The sequence below is a fragment of the Nicotiana attenuata genome, chromosome 10 (genome assembly GCF_001879085.1).
Source record: "Nicotiana attenuata strain UT chromosome 10, NIATTr2, whole genome shotgun sequence".
Lineage (NCBI taxonomy): Eukaryota > Viridiplantae > Streptophyta > Magnoliopsida > Solanales > Solanaceae > Nicotiana > Nicotiana attenuata.
The window spans coordinates 21,732,423-21,751,725 of NC_031998.1; the positions used below are offsets into that span (position 1 = coordinate 21,732,423).

The window sequence follows — 19,303 nt, forward strand, 5'->3', positions numbered from 1 at the left end:
TTAATTCATTTAACATTCGTTTGGTCCTCCTGCTCCCTGAAATCTTTCTTATCAATTTTATGGCTGTGGTTATAGTGGTCTGAAGATTGCCGTGAAAGTCCTATCATTGTCATTTCAAGCTGGACTTGTTGGTGAGCTTATATTGTTGAATACTGGTCTTGATTATTAAAACGATGTTTCTGCTTAAGATTTCTCTATTCATTTGAGCCTTTGAGATGCCAGCACTCCGTATCTGAGTTTCAGAAGTTTTTTTGTAGAGCCGTTTTATGGCACAATTTGTTTATATAATAGGGAGCGAAGAGAAAAACTTTCAGAGGATTTTATTTTCCATATATTGCCTTCCGAAATGCAAGAAGTAAGCTGCTTATGTTTTGCTTTTCTTTTTTCTTGGTTTTCATTTTTTTGTTCCATTAGTTTCTTTTGATGCTAGCGTGTCGTAATATCTGCTTATTGTGATGCCATCCCCAGGCAAGCAGTTCCTGTGAACGGCGTTGTATTTTTCATCTTGATGCTCCATCAGCATCTATTTGTCTGCTAATCCAACTAGAAAAGCCTGCAACTGAAGAAGGTGGAGTGTCTCCTTCTGTTTATTCACGAAAGGAACCAGTAAGCTTGAGCTCTTCTTGCAACACCTAAGCTAATGATTGCTTCATTTCAATACATAATTCGATTTAAGTGATCTGGGGACACTGACACGAAAGCTTTAATTTGACGATCTTAAGAATTTATCTTTATCTTCTTTGCGGTTACACTTATTTAGCATTTCATACACGGTTGATGAACATTTAGGAGTTAGAGTTTGGGGGGGAATCCTATACAGATCTCCCATTAGCCTGAAAAAGTGAAGATCTTCTGTCTACGTCCTGCCATTTTGGTCTTCTTTTTTTTCCCTTAGAGTCTGAAAGAGAATAACTGTACTAGACTTAGGTATATAGTATTAGATATGAACTAACTGCAGCCAACTAGATAACTTTTATGCCAAAATCTTCTAAAACAGAAGTTTTAGGTGAGTTTGACAAGAGTCAAGAAATTAAACTGGTTTTTTGAATTAGTATAGGTTATCTTTTAAGAGATCTCTTTGCAATTAACAGGTTTGCTTATCATCTCTATTTACACCTTTTCCATCTTCGTGGTACCAAACAGAAGGGCTTTCTTCTGTTTTTAGTTTAGTTACAGACAACTCTGCCTTAGTTTGCTACAAGTTGGGTCGGCTATATGAATCCTCTTTGTCCATGATTCTCCATTTAGTTCATCTCAGGCTGGCATTATGCAGAATTAAATTAGATTAGTTACAGAATGTCCCTCAAATTTGATTTATCCTTTTCTGTTTTTAGTTTGATTTCAGAATGTGCCTCAAGTTTGATGTTATCCGTTTTATAACTACCCTATAAGCCGCATGTCGGTTTTCACTTAAAAAATGTTGAATTGTCAGTCTAGCAACTTTAATAGTACTTCTAGTCAGTGTTATCAAAGGCGAAAAGCGCAAAAAAGCTCTAAGGTCCGTTGGGGCTTTAGGCGCAAACCACAACTAAAGCTTGGACTTTAATGAAAAAAGGCGCAACTAGAGAAAAAGTAAAAATATGTATATGTCGTCCAAGACTAATAATTATAAACATGAATAACAAATATATGGACAAAGAAATTGAAAAAAATTTACAATAAAGCGAAATATCAATTGTTTAATGTCGCCGTTTCAGGATTACACCCACTGGCAAGGAAAAGTATGCCTTAGAGCCTTGATGCGACACTAAAGTGCCCACAAAGCGAGGCAAAGCGCTCAACATGTTTTGAGCCTCGCTTTAGGGCTTAAGCACGCCTTTGACAACACTGCTTCTAGTCTGTCTGTAGTTTCTCCTAGGAGAGGAATGGAGGTTCTTGATACATCTGAGTCATATAGGAATTGCTGGCATCCCTTTTATCTTCTGCGAGAAGTAAATCTTTACCAACTTTCTTGCATTTGTTTTATGGTGATTGGTAAATTCATTACTTTGCCAGCTCTTTTACCAAGTACAGCTTAAGATATGCTTTTCCTGAGGTTTACCTATGCTAGTTTCTTCTCCACCCGAAGAGTGTATCTTTACTGTCTTGTTGCAAATGTTGTTTTGCATACACTGATGTCCTCCAGCTTGTTTGTGAGTTGATACATTTCGCCTATATGCACTCATCTTGCATGTAATAAGATGGTTATTTTCTCTTTTCATTGAATATTTCTACCTTTAAATAGGTTCATCTGACAGAGAGAGAGAAACAGAAGCTACAAGTGTGGTCGCGGATCATGCCTTATAAGGAGTCCTTTGCCTGGGCCATCATTCCACTCTTTGATAGTAACATTACTTCTGTTGCTGGCTCTGCTTCTCCCAGCAGTCCTCTTGCTCCAAGCGTTTCAGCTTCAAGTTCTCAAGAGGGTATCACTGACCCAGTTTCAAAAGTTACAGCTGATGGAAAGCTTGGTTATTCAAATGGGAACTCTATTGTGGTCGAAGTGTCTAACTTAAATAAAGTCAAAGAAGGATATACCGAGGAATCACTCCAGGTTAATTTCATTCTTCATTTGTTATCTTTTTGATTCCTATTCACTTATTTGTTCAAAGAATAAAATAGTGGTTTCTGATTCTATCTGACTTCAATTTTACCATTAATTTAGTCTTCTTTAGTATGTACAGTATGTTGATCCTTCTCCTTTTAATTACATGATGTAGTGACATAAATCTTGTTTTTTTGGAACAAGATAACTTGTTTATTATTAACAATGAAAGCAGTCCTTAGCACAAAGACGTGCTAAGAGGAACCTGAGTTACAGGACCCCAAAAAGAACAAATACTTAGTCCTGTGCTAGTTACAAAGACCCCAAGATGTCAACCACTGAATCTACATCTTCTATTGGTGCTTCTTTGCACCAAAAATGAAACAAAAATATACAATTCATAATGATCTTCTGTTCAGAGTTGACTATCCCTTCAAAGCATCTTAAGTTCCTCTCGTTCCAAATTATCCACCAAATACATGCAGGGATCGTGTTCCCCCAAGTCTTGTTCCTCGGTAAGTTGGCTGGATCGTTCCAACATACTAGCATATCTGCAGTTGTCCTGGGCATTGCCCAGTGACATAAATCTTGTTCTCACTAATGTCCTTGTGTGTTGAAAATTTGTAATTGATGAATTCAGTCTTTCGGCGTATTTGCAAGAATACTACTTACCAACAACTATTTGTGCATGAACAGTGCAATAATTATCTTGTATCAGTCGGTAGAGTTTCAATATTTGTGCTAATAAGTTTGCTCAATCTAAATACCTTTGTATTTTCTCTTCTGTTTCGTACTTCCCCGTATTGCCTCATGAATTGGGACACATTTGATTCCTACTTATGTAGATGTGTAATTCCTTCTTTTGAAAAGTCATGTTGTGTAAGCATTTCCGCCAATGTGAATTATTCTGTCATTAGTAAAGTACTTCTTTATTGAAGAGAAAAGGATGTTTTGGAAGGAATTCTGAAATGTATTTTAGAAAAGGTCAAGAGGCTGAAGTTAAGGCACATCCCTCTCCCTGTGTTGTTTATACTTGCCACGAAAGCACTTAGTTTGATGATGGATAAAGCTGTTATGGGAGGCTACGCCACGGGTTACACAGCAGGGAATACTAATTGCTCCTAAGTTCGTTTTCCTGCCCTGCAGAGGGGCGCGCAATGTTGTTATCAACTTTGCTTATTCCCTATCTGTGCATTGGCTGTAATTGATAAAATGCTATAATTTGTTAAAGAGGGAAATATACTTAAAGTTCACCACCACTGAGCCTTATGAGGAATTTAATTTTACACCCATCCCTGCGCATGAGGTTGTTCTCCTGTTACTCAATTGAAGTCAAAAGCTAATTTAAACGTAGCTATTCAGGATCCCTTGTGTCAATTGATATCTGATTTTTTGCTTAAATTTCAGGATCCAAAGCGAAAGGTTCATAAACCAGTAAAAGGTGTCTTGAAATTGGAAATCGAAAAGCTGCCAGCTAGCTCTGCTGAAGTTGAGAATACTTTGGAGAGTGGGAGTCTGGCTTATGATTCTCTTGATCACGGAGACCATTTGACTGATTCGGCTTCTATGAAACGCCCTACTAATGGTTTCTTTTCTAAGTCTAAATCCTTTGAGATGAAAGAGCTTGTTCGGAATTTTTCAATTGCTCAGGAAAATGTGGAAAATTCTGCTGATGATGTAAGTATCATCTCTCAAATCAATGTTTTCTCTGTCTTTTAGTTCTACAATTTCAACTTTTGTATTGTATGGAATGATTCAACTGGCATGTTTCAGTGGTAGGTTGTTTCAGATTCATTTGTTTTTTCTGTTCAGCTTCTATGATCTAAACTGTTATATAGAAGCCTCGGCCTTCTGCCCGATGATCGGGTACATCTTTATCTGAAGATGATACTATGATTATCTTAGATTGGATACTAAAGTAAATCTTCTGCTCCAATAATGTGCCCAAAACAGCGTTCAGTTTATTGCAAGGGCTAAACTGCTGAGCAAGATGATTCTTACAAATCCTGCGATATAGTTTACTTTGCTTGGTGGTTCTTGCCTTTATCTGCTTGTTCAATGAGATTTGATTCATTTCCCTTCACTGATTCAGAATAATTATGTTCGAGTGTACAGTTTGAAGCTTTTGACTTCCGCACGACGACAAGAAATGAACCTTTCTTGCAGCTCTTTCACTGCTTATATGCCTACCCCTTGACTGTTAGTATGAGTCGGAAAAGAAACGTGTTTATACGTGTTGAACTGAGAAAGGACGATACAGACATTCGGAAATCACCTCTAGAGGTATGTATTTGTGCTTTCAGAGCAGTTTATCTTGTAAATTCCATGTGGTTGGATACCTATCTAATTGTATATCATTAGGCTATGCATCCAAGGGAACCAGGTGTACCACTTCAGAAATGGTCACACACACAAGTTGCTGTTGGGGCAAGGGTCGCCAGCTACCATGACGAGATCAAAATTTCTTTGCCTGCTATTTGGACACCATTGCATCACCTTTTGTTTACTTTCTATCATGTTGATCTTCAAACAAAACTTGAAGCCCCAAAGCCGGTAAGTTTGATGTTTATTGGCTTTTGAGGGACGCACCATCTTGGTTTGTATCCCCTGTTGTTCTTGTGACAATTAAACTGACAGTTTTAGTCTTCTTCTTCTTCTTCTCATGGGGCGTGTGTTGGTGTGCATGTCCACCTATTAGAATTGGTGCACAGCTTCATGGCAGACTCCTTATAAGTTGCTCTTTGCTTTGTTTACTTCTGCCAGGTGGTAATTGGATACGCTTCACTTCCATTGTCCACACATGCGCAGTATGTTTTCTTTTCTTTGACTTAAGAGTCATTGTCATTTCTCTTTAACTTTAATATCCATGTTTTTCTATGTCTAGTTGGATCTTTTTCCCCCTTCATGTTAGTGCCTTATTTACAATATTCTCTTTGAGCTTTGCTCTCAATGTGCTCTATGAAGAAAATCTTTTGTAATGGCAATAAGGACATAGTTTTCCAGTGAAGGGTTTAGGAAAAATCTGTAGGATTTTGTATGTGTCTGCATTTAATTTGGATACTAGTTAATAATCCACTTCAATTGATCTGTTATTAGCTTGACCATCTTTTCCACGACCTTCAGCCATATGTAAAAACCCTGACTAGACTGATATGATGAAGTAATAATCTCTGCCCCGACTCCGGCAAAAGAGCAGCGTAAAAGTGTGGGATTTGCCATCTTGGTAACATGTGTTTGTAACTGGCAATTAATGTTCAAAGCATAATTGATGTAAATATGTGTTATTTTGAGATGGATAAGCTTTGCCAGCCAAAGAAACTACTAATAGAATCGAGAAACTGGGAGCATTAAGGTAAGAAAATAGCAGTTTTTTTTGGGTTGGGTAAAGATAAGCTTCTCATGTGAAATAAACCGAAGACAAAGCTAATGGAACTTTAGAAATCTTGAATGAAGATAATTCATATCATGAGCTTCACCTGAAAATGTATGAACATTTGAAATCGGTTTACTTATAGTTGGAGAGAGCTGCAAAGTCATTTTCTCTTCATCAATTTTGGGTGATATATAGTTGGCAAATTATGGAAACAGTACGGTTATGTATGATCAAAATCTAACGGGCAATAAGAGAAGGACATACATTCCCTCACTTCTTTAATTTCTTATAGCAGGATTTAGCAAAAGGAAGATTAAGTAAAATTGAGGTAATGTGAAAGCAGATAGGATGGACTACAATTGATATGGTTTATTGGGCATTAGAATCTCAACTCATTTCTCACGTGGTAAATATTTAACATTTTTAGAGCCCCTTTGATTTAGGTAAATGAAAGTAGCTTTTAAGTACTAAGTGCTGAAATACACATTTCAAGTGTTGGTGCTTACAAATAAGTAGTTACATTTTTGGATAAGATTGCTAAAAGCGAAATAATCAGTTGATGCGTTTAGAAATAGTTTTCTAATCAATTAATAAATTTTATTAACAATGGGCAAGTAAATACCCGAATAGTTTCCTTTACAATCTTCTCTTACTTTGTCGGATAGCATCTCGCCCGTGGCGGGAAATTCTGAGATGTTTTGGAGTTGAGTGGGTGATGCCGGGCATGGTGAAAGAATCAATGTTTAGCTGAGAAGAGAAGAAGCAAGGCTTCGGATGTTGTTTCTCTAGTACTTCTGTGGGCCATATGGAGAGAGAGAAAGCTTTTTATGGAGTAGAGAAGGATTTTGTCCCCTCGAGGAATAGCATCCTCTCGCATATTACTTTTTGGAGTACCCATGAGATTCCTATATGTATAGAAGATTGTGTGTCTTTTGTAGAAAATCATTTCCTTTTCTGAGGTTTTCTACTTTTTTGGTATATTTCTTGTATACGGGCTTGTTTGCCCTTGTTTAATATAATTCTAATTACTTGATAGAAAAAAAATACCCGTATATAAGAAGTATTCCAAAAAGTAGAGAACCTTACAAAACTTCCTATCTTACCCTTAATAAAATGGTTTATAGCCATACAAGTGTATGACTTTTTTTAGACCACAAGTTTTAGAAGTTTTTCTTTCTTAAATTCGTACCCAGTCAAACTCCATCACATAAAATGGACGGGGGGAGTATGATGTTTTGCTTGCATACATTAGTCAAATTCAGTGTTGTGAAGAGCGTGAAGCGAGGAAAAGCGACAACCCCCATTTCGCTTAAAGCGAGAGGCGAGAAGCGAAGTGCTCGCTTGTTTGAAGTGAAGCGGAATTTAAAAAAAAAATTAAAATAAATACTGCATAGACAACACTTGTAACTGTATTCAATGTAAAAACTAAAGAGTAGCATCATTTAAAGCACAAAATGAGCATCCTATTCTTCTACAAGATTGTCAAATTCTGGTATTCCACTATCATCATTATTATATTGCTCGTCATCTTCTTCAACTTCTTCTTCTTCATCAACCAGGGCATCATACATCCACAGCGCAAACATTGTAACTATACGATCCCTCAAAATCGCTTTGGCATCAATTTGAGGATTACCACTTTTTCCTCCCTTATCTCCAGATTTTTGCGGGAAGTAACAATCCAGAGGACCTTTGGTCTTGCCAGTAGATACACAACTAGAAGACATTGTTTGCATCCTTCCCCGCTTTTGTGATTTTGATGGAAGCGACGAAGCATCGTCACCTTCTTCTATTTCATCGTCGTCATCATCAAGATTATACAGTTCTTGTTCATGAAGCATTTGAGTCTTTAACTCTTTTTTTTTAAGGAATGCTTTCGATTCTTCCTTCACATGCATCGGAACATCAGGACAAGATGCGACATTTGGATCACCGCCGATTAGATGCGCTTTTCGACGATAGACTCCCCCATTTGAAATCTTGTCACAAAAAAGACATCTAATTGCCATCTTGTTGGTCTCGCTAACTCTTGCAGAGTGAGCCCAAGCCGGGTCTTTCCTATCTTCTTTTGGTGCCATTAAAAGAACAATTACATAACACATAAGGAAGGCAATAAGAACTAAGAATAAAGGATATAAAAATAAGAGGAAGGGCAATATATCATTTTGTTAAAAACTAGGCAACATAAAAACAATGGAAGAAGAACTGGGCAGCATTTCAACGAAGAGGAGAAGACTTAGAAAGAAGAACCAAAGGTAAAAAAAAAATTCGCCAGCATTTCGGTGCTATTTGGACGCTGAAATAGTGAAAGAAAAAGAAGAAGAAGAAAAAGAAATCATCATATACCTGTTGCCGCTGAATCACTGTTGAAGTTGTAATGGGAACCCTAGTAGCCTCATTAGAGTCTCTGTTGGTGCTGGTCGTGTTTTAATAAAAGAACACTAAACACCCTTCTTTTTTTAATTAAATAGGCTGGCAGCTCTTTAAAACAAAGAAGCGCTCGCTTCGCTTCGCTTCGTCGCTTCTCGCTTTTTAGTGGGAAGCGCACGCTTTTGTCTACCTGACTCGCTTCATATAGTAGAAGCGGTTAAGGGGTCGCTTCGCTTCGCTTCTCGCTTTAAGGGACCATTTTTCAGTCAAATTATTACTCTCTCCGTTCCAGTTTATGCGGTATACTTTTCTTTTCAGTGTGTCCGATAAAGAATGTCATACTTCCTTATTTAGAAACGATTTAAATTAACCTTTCCATTTTACTCTTAACGTGGTGATTTATAGCCACAAAAATGTCTATAGCTTATTTTAGACCACAAGATTCAAAAGTTTTTCTTTCTTAAACCCGTGTCCAGTAAAACACCACTACATAAATTGGGATGAGGGACTAAAATGTTATTTGAATAAATAATTTGTAAAATAAGCTAGTCTAATAATTTCGGAACTTAAATGAATTGAGTCATAAATTTATTTATATTTGAATCAATTAATAATCTTTCAGTAATTTGCTCATTTTTAGTATTTACAGTTTTAAAGGCATTTTAGTCGTTTTAACCCACATCAACTTGCTCATTATCAGATTAGGCACTTCTATACAGACATAGGCTTCTTCGTAAAATCAACGCTAACACTTAAAAAGTGTTTTTAAAGACTTGGTGTCTAAAAGCTACTTTCATTTTGCTAAGCTAAACCGGTTTTTATTGCTTTTGGCCAATCCAAAGGAAGTCATTCTCCTAAAGACTTACTCAATCTAATAAGGGCATTCAAGAAGGGCCTACGGGAAAATGGACATGGATATTTGGTCTTGAGGAGCTGGCATTGCAGAGGAGAGTATTCAAGACAAGTATGGAGCGCATAATGGAGCATGGAGGACTGCGGGAATTAGCTTGCTATATGGAGGGGAAGGTATAGGATAAAGTTTATAAAAACATTAACCTAAAGGCAGGGAATGGTGCCTTGATCGACTTCTAGAATCATATGTGGCCTAATTCTGAAACTCCTCGATAATCTTTAGCATCTCCTCACAGCAAATATCAAGTGTCATAAAGATGATGAAACGGGAGTGAGCAGGACTTAGATTTAGTAGAAATTTATAAGATTGAGAAACTGAAGAATTCATAATCTTCCTTATCAAAAGAATTCCAAGGTGTTCTTCAACGACTGCACAAAAAGAGAATTTCCAGCTGCGATGATGATACCTGGAAATTGGAAGGACAAATGGTGGTTTATTGTAAAGTCATTCCATCAGATACTTCGTGAAGAGAGATAACATAGATTCCCCACCCCGGATAGATATTTATTCCAATAGCACCCAGGAAAACTTTTTTTTTTCCTTTTTCTGTTTTGTGGTCCTGTTGGCAGCAAGGAAAACCTTAGTCCTGAGAGCATGAGATTCGTGTCAGTCCATGCTTCATGTTTAAAAGGAAAGATGTGAATCGTGTACTGCTTCATTGCATTGTAGTGCATCGAATGTGGACTTCAATTTGGACCTCATCATGAAGCGGGGATGCTAAGAACAGTTTAAGGGTTACTTCACAGTTTGGTTTGCAAAAGGAAAAGGAAAAGAGCCACAGTATGATACATCGTCCCTTTGGCACTTAATGCAGACAACCTGAAGAGAAAGAAACTGGCGAGCTTTTTAAGGCGTAAAATTTAGCTTCATACAGATTAAAGAATATTTATATTTTTGGAATGCATTTCAGGTCCCAATTGACGTGGAGGACTGATGTAGAGTGTGATATTTGTTTAAGATTCTTTACTTTCTATGTGTCTTGTATGCTACAGTCTTCTCCTTCTAGCATACATCTTTGTCCTATAAGTAAAAGGAGGTGGTTGCTCAAAAGAGGAACTTTCATCCAAGAACTTTCACTAGTTGGTCTGCTTATTGTTGTTGTTTGTAAAGCTTTGGGAAGGGAAATTAAAGCTCTTTCTTTCCTTGCCAATGTATATTCTCTTGAGAAGTATGCAATTTTTAATGTGCTGGGGTTTAATACAGGTTCAGAGCTGAGATTTCCTTGCCAATCATGAAAGAATTAGTTCCTCATTATCTTCAAGATAGTGCCAAGGTTTGTTTCAAATTATGTTTGCCATTGTTAACCTTCCATCCCTACTCTTCATTTTTTAGTTGCGCTTGATGTATGAACTGATTTGCTTATCTTTGAGTTGAGTATATTTCAATATTCAACTCCTGATATCATCTCTTTTTCTGGGAGTTCAATTTCGTTTGTCCTTCATGGCTGATGTTTATAGCTGCACTGAAGGGCTAAGGCAACTCTTCTGTTTACCTATCAAAAAAGAAAAAAAAGATTGACATCTTCTCTAGTTGAATGTACCAAGTTGTTACTTTTACGTGAAAAAGTTCCTGGTAGCTTTTTCACGAAAATTAGTTTTTCTTGGTATGCTGAGGAAAGCCCTGCATTTAAGGTGTATACAATAATTAAAGAGCCCCACAAAAATGATACTTTACATAGAGCATCCAATGATCGAACAATATAATGCTTATCACAAAGCTCAACAACCTTCGACAATGAGCTCTTTCCAATTCCAAGCCTTTATCTTTCGATAATCTGCTGTCGTTGTGACAGTGAGTGAGACCTAGCCTGGGTTTTTCCTCAGTTTTCTTTCTTAATTTTTCAAGTAAATGCCATATCCTGAATCATTGCTTTTTTCAGCAAAGATAATATCAGAACTGCTACTCTTTTTCTGCTGCCAGCCGTAGATAATTGTTTTGTCCTAAGGCAGCTTCCATCCGTTGATTAGTTTTCATGCTACCTTTGCCATTTGTCCAAGTCCCACGGGATTTCACACTTTTGGTTTATTATTATTTTTTTGTTAATTTTTTGTTTGTTTTTGTTTTTGGCAGGTAATAGATATGATTGTTCTGATGATATCATAATTTCTTTATGTTTTCTTTCTTGCAGGAGAGGCTGGATTACTTGGAAGATGGCAAGAATATATTCAAGCTTCGTTTACGACTATGTTCATCATTGTACCCAGTTAGTGAACGCATTAGGGATTTTTTCCTTGAGTACGATAGGCACACTCTTCGGACAAGTCCCCCTTGGGGATCTGAGCTTCTTGAGGTAACTAAACTAATGCTGTCATTGTTCATTCTATGTTTTTACCTGAGGTAGTTATCCCATTCTTAAGGTACTGTGCAAATATTTGCACGTTGTTTTCCTTCTTTTTTTGTTTGTTAATTTGTTTGAAAAGTTTACTGAAAAAGACTGAACTTTCGAACTTTACAATTATCCAGGCACTAGCTTAGTGCCAGCCTGCCAGGCTTCTAAGTTTATGCTATAACACACCATTTTACCTTTTAAGTAACACTGAAACTTATAAATCAATGGAGATGTTGAAATAGATAGTGTGGAACCTATCTTCTTTTTTATGAGAAAGGTAACAAATGTTATAAATATCATCAGCACAAGGTGCTGTGTGCCATATCTAAAATTCAAAAAGCAAAACCAGTACTTAATTCTTCTTACAAGGATTCTAAAACCTCTAAAATAGGCTTTAATTCGTCCGTAAATTTCTCTTTGCAACAAAAGTGAAATAGAAGAAAACAATTCATTTTAATCTTTTTTTCGAAAAAGGTAACAACAGTTCATCTTAATCTTCTTTTTAAAACTATATCTATCCCCTATATTTTGAACTTCTTTCCTTCCAAATACTCCACCATATGCATGCAGGGATTACTTTCCATCTATTCTTCTGTCTGACACATCTGCCAAACTGTTCCAGCATGCCAATAGCTCTCTAGTCAATGTTGGCATTGTCCATTTAATGCCTTTCATGTTTAGAAAATTGGGAAAAGGCCATTATTACCCCTGTTCTATTGTAAATAGTACACGTTTGTCCTTTGTTTCACTTTACGTCCAAAACCCACCCTACCGTTAACAAACTTGATGAAATTGCCCCTAACCCTAACGGATCGCCAATGTGGCAGCTGCCCCACCCCATTTTTTCCATGTCAGCTGCCAAGTCACTTATTTACTCAATTAAAAAAGATTAAAATATATCCCCCAACCCCACCCCCTCCAGGCTCCCTACTTCTTCTTCTTCCATGAGTTCTTTCATCTTTGCTTCAAATTTTTCAATCCAAACAATGCCAAGTTTTTCATCAAACTGACTCAAGTTACAACCATAACTTCTCAACATTAATATTCTCAACAAATTCCAGCTAACACTTTGTTTAAACTTCACCAAATTAGAATACCCATTTTATATTCTCAAGCATTCTTACAAATTCTTCAATGGCGATTTTTTTTCCAAATCTGTAAACATCAGTGTTATTCTTCCCATTTCAAGCTCCAATTTTTATTTTTGTTCACTCGATTTCAGTAGGAAACAAGCAAGAATTTCAGATTCTTGAGTCTTTTTTCAACTTCAAATTTTGGCAACCCATAAAATGGAGTACAAATTTGTTCTTCACCTAAATCCACGAAATTAATGTTTGATTCATGATTTTAAGCTCCAAACAACAACACCCAGCTAATTTCCTCCATATATAACCGACAAATCGAATTGTCAACTTCAATTTTTCGACACCCTAAGAACACACCATAGTGGATTTCGAGATTCTCACCACTAAATTTTCAAACTTGAAATAGAGATTAGAATGCACGTCCAAACTATTCATCGGCACGGATGGGTGTTTTTACTGTTGTGATTACCTTGGACCTAGGTGAAAATAGGACCCAGTAAATTGGTTAATGGCTCTTTCCAGCATTTCTTGTCCTGTAGATTATCCTCATTTTCATGTTCTAGCTTTTGGGGTGGATTTTTTTGTAAGGACTAGAAACAGGTTGATCAGTTATTCTATGCTAATTGGGCATTGTTTCCTTCTCAAAAAAATTGGGCATTGTAAATAGATTGACAGACCAACGTTTACACATAATATAGCATGCAACTCAAGGAATATATCTGTAGTATATGATAACGAAGTTGAGTGCATTTGTGTGGGCTGTATATTACTTTTTGGAAAAAAGTGATAGAGGTTCCACCATTTTGGTGCTGCTTTTGTCGTAACTCAAGGAGAAAGAAAGAGAAGGGGAATAGTTGAGTGGAGATTAGGCTGACTTGGCAGCTGACATGGAAAAAATGGGGTGGGTCAGCTGCCACATTGGCGATCCGTTAGGGTTAGGGGCAATATTATCAAGTTTGTTAACGGTAGGGTGGATATTGGACGTAAAGTGAAAAGGAGGACAAATGTGTACTATTTACAATAGTACAGCGGTAATAATGGCCTTTTTCCCTAGAAAATTCTACCAAAATTGATTGGTGATTTCACAATGCAAAACCAATTGGCTGTTGCTTTCTGCGTCCTTCCCACCAGAACATCTTGAACAAAAGCTGAATCCCCCTTCTCTTCAAATTTTCTTGGCTCAGACAACAATGTTGTCAAAGGCGTGCTTAAAGCGCGCTTAAGCCCTGAAATGAGGCTTAAAACATGTTGAGCGCTTCGCCTCGCTTTGTGGGCGCTTTAGTGTCGCATCATGACTCTAAGGCATACCTTTCCTTACCAATGAGTGTAATCCTGAAAAGGCGACATTAAACAATTGATATTTTACTTTATCGTAAATTTTTCACAATTCCTTTGTCCTTATATTTGTTATTCATGCGTATAATTATTAGTCTTGGACTACATATACATATTTTTACTTTTTTTCTAGTTGTGCCTTTTTTCATTTTTTTTTTGAAAAGGTAACAAATTCCAATATATTGATAAGATTTGTCCCTAGCCAAAGATTGTGCTAAGGAGTAACAGGTTACAAGACCCAAAATAGACAAAAACCAATCTTGTAACTCCTACAAGGAGCCTATGAGATCTACTAGAGATTCTACATCTTGTACAAGTGCTTCTTTACACCAAAAATAAAACAAAAATATACAATTCATCTTAATCCTTTGTTCGTGGCTTGCCACATCTTCAAAACATCTAGAGTTTCTTTCCTTCCAAATGGTCCACCAAATACATGCTGGGACAATGTTCCACCACTTCTTTTGATTTGCGCCTTTTTTCATTATAGCCCACGCTTTATTTGCACTTTGCGCTTAAAGCCCCAACGGATCTTAGAGCTTTTTGCGCTTTTCGCCTTTGATAACACCGTCAGACAAACTTCTTTTGTTGCCAGCAAAATAAAACAAGCCACCTTGTATGGAATTTTGACTTTCCGAGGCCACAAATTAGCCTGTTGGCCAGTATGAATCAAAACATCATTTGAGAGTTTGACTATGGAGACTCGCTCGTCGTGTTTCAGCCAGACAAGCTTGTCCACTTGATCATCATTAGTGCCTTTGAATCGCTCCAGGGCCAACTAACGTTATGCATGGTGAGGTCCCGTGATGCATGCTTTTGCAAACGTTATTTTGCTAATTGACGAAACTAGCGAGGATGTCAACCAAAAGATTGAGTGATGCAGACGCACTCTAGAGAGTAAGGTTTTCTGGGTAATTTGGCGTAAAGACTAGATATATGCACTACAAGTTGAGTCTGAATAAGAAGAGGGAAATTGAGGTGAGATTAGACGTGATTGCGGTGCCTAAATGCCATTTCTGATATTTGAGCTTGATGTTCCAAGAGAATAGTATGATAATGAAGATGTTACAAAGTCGCAATAAGATGGTTGGAACGGAGAAGGGCTACCAGTGTGTTATGTCATAAAAGGGACACACCTATCTAATGGAGATGCAAGTTCTATATATTGTAAGACTAACAATGTTGCAGGAGAGAAAATGTTGGGCCTCAAAAGTTTAATATATCCCATTCTCCACAAAAAAAAAAGTTAACATATCCGCAAGATGAATGTTATAGAAATAAGGATGTTAATATAAATGTGCAGCCGTACAAGATTAAATTAAATTAAAAATGATCATGTTCAGCAGGAGGTGCAAGCAGCACACACAAAATATGGAAATGAGAGGAAGTCACTTGAGTTGGTTTGGTGATGTCCTATATCTACCTTTAGATGTATCGGTCTAGTAGGTGGGTGAAATCATGGTGAGTGGAGGTGTTATAATATCTTGAAATTACTGTAGACGTCACGAAAAAGGATACAATGAAAGAAAACGATCTATATAGGTGATATCAATTAGCTAAGATAAAGTGAGGATTCATATAGTCGGCCCCAACTTGCTTGGAATTGAGGCGTAGTTGTTTTTTTTGACCAATTTTGCTTTTATCATTTTGTAAGGATTCCTTTGCATAGCCGGAAATAATTTAGTGTTGCCAAATATATAGGTTAGGGGAGTGTGCATGTCCCTTCTTTGCTTAATTTAATGATGCAAATACAAATGTGCGGTGGGAGTAGTTGATCGCGGTGGTTGTCAATTGGGTTGCTGATGGTGGGTAGTGGTGATTATGCGGTGGTGGTTGGGGTGGAGGTGGTTAGTGGATAGAGTAGTTGTGAAAAGTCACATTCTCCAGTGTTGTCAAATGATAGCATCTTAATGATTTTAAAAATTTGTGCAAGATCATAATGAATCAGGCCTATTCAGAGCATACAAGTAGTTGTAAAAGAAAAAAATACAAACGCGCTTAATGGTAGGAGATTTGAGTTATTCAGATTCAAACCTCCATTAAGTGAAAACAAATGGAGCCTAAGTAGCTTCCACTTAGCTTTGCCGATTTATTTTATTATTTTACCATTCTTATCTATTGCTCATGACCATTCTTGCTTCACCTCGTCACTTTTCTGTTCTTGTACTTGGTGTTTTCCTCATTCAACTCGAGTTTGATTCATTTCTTCAAGACACCAACAGTGGTGAAAACCTCTTCCTTCATTTCAACGCGCAATTTAGAAGTTTCAACTGGTGTGTCAGTCCTATGTTCCTCATGCCTATGGATTATCTTGGGTCAACATTAGTCCAAGTCAGCTGACCTGTCAAGTACTACCTAAAATCTGAGTAGTCATCAATGTTTGTCAGATCACATATCAAATTAGCAGTTTATGTCAGTTGGTTTGTCTGGTCAACTGTCCACTTTAGTCGGTGACATATCATTCTCAGATCTTCGTCTGGTTAGCACCATGGATTGCCAGCAATTTGGTCAAATTGGCAACTTTAACTGGTAGCATACATGTCTTCAATCTAACCATGTCTAATTGATTAACAGTGGCATCATGGCCATGTCAATCGCCTGGCAATGCCAAGTCAGTTTGGTCTCACATCAGTACTAAATCAATTTTATTTCCGGCCGCACATTCAAGTTTTAATTTACAAATTCAAGCTGTTTCACCAGCTTTTATTTGTGGGGGTATGTTAAAATTAAGAGATAGAATATTCATGATGGTTATGTCATTGTTGAAAGTCAAGAGAATAACAAAGAATATAATATTCTAAAGGTTATGTTATAATAATTAAGAATCTCAAGAATTGGGAAACTTTGCTTGTTTCATGTAACTCGAAACTCTTGCATAATGAGTGCTCTTGTTAGTTGTTAATTACCACTTCAAAATAAAAGTTCTTTCTCTTTCTAAACTGTCATGACATCAAATTGTGTATTTATGGTGAAAAGCCTTATTTTCTAACCTCTCTGATGATGTTCTGCTTGTTAGCCGCTAAAAAGTAGTGGAAGCACTGAACATGTTGCTTTTCAACTGATGCAGTGTGATGAACTGGTACTTAAACTTGTCCAACTTTTGCAGGCAATCAATAGCCTGAAGAATGTTGATTCCACAGCTTTGCTTCAATTTCTTTATCCGATCTTAAACATGCTTCTCCATCTTATTGGCAACGGGGGAGAAACTCTTCAGGTCTGAGACAAACATTGCTGGTGCTTTTAATGATAGCTGTCTTTTTTATTTCACTTGCTACATAACAATGTCTTTTTTATTTCACTTGCTTATATAACAATGTACCTCTTTTCTTCCCTTCGCGATTGTTGTCTGCTGTGGGCTCTGCATCATAATTCTAAATGGTAAGTGCTGTGTTTTCTCTTTTTCATTTTCCACTTTCAGGTTGCTGCATTTAGAGCAATGGTTAACATTTTAACAAGGTACAGTTTATATTTCCTTTATGCTTCAGTTAACATGGTCATCCTTTATTATTAACATTAAATCTCTACCCCATAGGGTGCAGCAGGAGTCTGTTGATGAAGCTGAGAGAAATGCTTTCCTAGTAAACTTTGTTGATTATGCTTTTGATGATTTTGGGGGTCGTCAGCCACCAGTCTATCCTGGTTTGTCCACAGTGTGGGGAAGTTTGGCTCGCAGTAAGGTAAAACTAGTGACCTCCACTTTTCTTCAGTGAAGTATTTGGCTTTATATTAAACTTGGGCGTTTACTGGCAAGAACTCTTGGCAATGAAAGGGTTAGAAGCTTAGAAGAATTTCTCATAATCTGATGCGAGATATACATGTTGCTGAATGTTATCAATTCTGGTACTTAGATCAAATAATACAATGCAAAAGGTCAAATCTAAAATAATGGACCTTCAAGTATAAAGAGAACAACTGTCATGGATGACGAGAGATTGATGAATGAAACTTTCTCCACTCTTTTAACAGCAGACAGTTAACAATGTGGCCTCTCCATTCCTTTGTTTTCTCCTGTCTGTCAGTATACTGTATCCAATCATTCAATTGTGCTTTATCTATCATTGCTTTTCAAGAGTAATGAAACCAGAAGCGGGGGCGATGCATCATTAGTCATGACCAATGATAGTGAACATTCTATCATGGAATGTTAGGGGACTCAATAGAGTTAGAAAATGGAGGCTGATTAAAGGTCTGTCACGCAGAGATTTTTTGTTTCCAAGAATCTCAAATAGAAGGGGATATCAGGGAGATAGTAAAAGAATTATGGGGTAATAGATGGGTGAAATTTGCACAACTAGAAGCTAGTGGGACTAGAGGGGGTATTGTAGTTATGTGGGATGGTAGAATCTGGAAGGGGGAAGTTTGTTGCTTGGGAGCACATACAATTAGTTGTAAATTTTCTGGTAAGACTCAGGAATACACATGGCATCTTTCAGTTGTGAATGCTCCTAATGACATGAGAGAAAGGGGAGAAGTTTGGTGGGAGCTGGCAGGCGCTAGAGGTCTCTTTAGTGGGCCTTGGCTGGTATGTGGGGACTTCAATAATGTGAGGTTCCCATCAGAGAAGAAGAATTGCAATTGCATCAGAATCACAAGAGCTTTGAATGAGTTCTCTAAATTTATTGAAGACATGGAACTGGTAGACATCCAACTATCCGGAGGTGATTATACATGGAAAAAGGTGAAAGGCATGAAATAGCAGCTAGATTGGATAGGTTCTTGATTTCTGCTGACTGGAATGAAGATTTTAGAAACATAAAACAAACTTAATACAATCAGTGCTTCACAGCGTTACTTCATATCATTCCCCACTGATGCTTCAATGTGGTAACTGAGATCCAGTCAAATCCTACTTTAAGTTTGAGAATTGGTGGCTACAGACTGAAGGCTTCAAAGGCAGAATACAAGAATGGTGGAACGCTTTTGCTTGTGAAGGAAGGCCTGATTTCGTTCTAGCTTTTAAACTTAAAAGCTCTGAAGGTAAAGCTTAAACAATGGAGCAAAACTATCCAAGGTAATTTAACATTGCAGAAAGCAAGTATTCTCAACCACTTGTAGAACTGGAAGAGATACATGATCAAAGGAGCGTGACCGAGGAGGAAATATATACAAAAACTGTCTCGTCTATGGAATTTGAGGAGATTGCAAACCATGAAGAAGTGACGTGGAGGCAGAGATCTAGGGCCCTTAAGCCCTTTGGTTGAAAGAGGTAGATAGGAACACTAAATTCTTCCATAGAACAGCTAATGCTCACTTGAGATACAACAATATTGATCAGATGATAGTAGAAGGGGAATCTATGCAGAATCCTGAAGATATAATGGGGGAGGTTATCAAGTATTACCAAAACCTCTACACAGAAGAAGAGGAGTGGAGG

The 19,303-nt window shown here is 37.3% G+C and overlaps 1 protein-coding gene across 2 annotated transcripts in view; it reads left to right on the plus strand.

Annotated features, from left to right (window-relative positions):
- Positions 1–19,303, plus strand: part of LOC109233138 (guanine nucleotide exchange factor SPIKE 1) — a 57,751-nt gene that overhangs the window by 12,575 nt on the left and 25,873 nt on the right. For both annotated transcript variants that reach the window (XM_019398915.1, XM_019398916.1), the window contains exons 6-18: positions 76–131; positions 258–355; positions 469–606; positions 2,225–2,533; positions 3,932–4,201; positions 4,640–4,807; positions 4,886–5,077; positions 5,288–5,331; positions 10,384–10,453; positions 11,309–11,470; positions 17,036–17,143; positions 17,348–17,385; positions 17,462–17,606. In XM_019398915.1, coding sequence (XP_019254460.1) covers positions 76–131; positions 258–355; positions 469–606; positions 2,225–2,533; positions 3,932–4,201; positions 4,640–4,807; positions 4,886–5,077; positions 5,288–5,331; positions 10,384–10,453; positions 11,309–11,470; positions 17,036–17,143; positions 17,348–17,385; positions 17,462–17,606 — 1,798 coding nt within the window. The remainder of the gene's footprint in view (positions 1–75; positions 132–257; positions 356–468; positions 607–2,224; positions 2,534–3,931; positions 4,202–4,639; positions 4,808–4,885; positions 5,078–5,287; positions 5,332–10,383; positions 10,454–11,308; positions 11,471–17,035; positions 17,144–17,347; positions 17,386–17,461; positions 17,607–19,303) is intronic.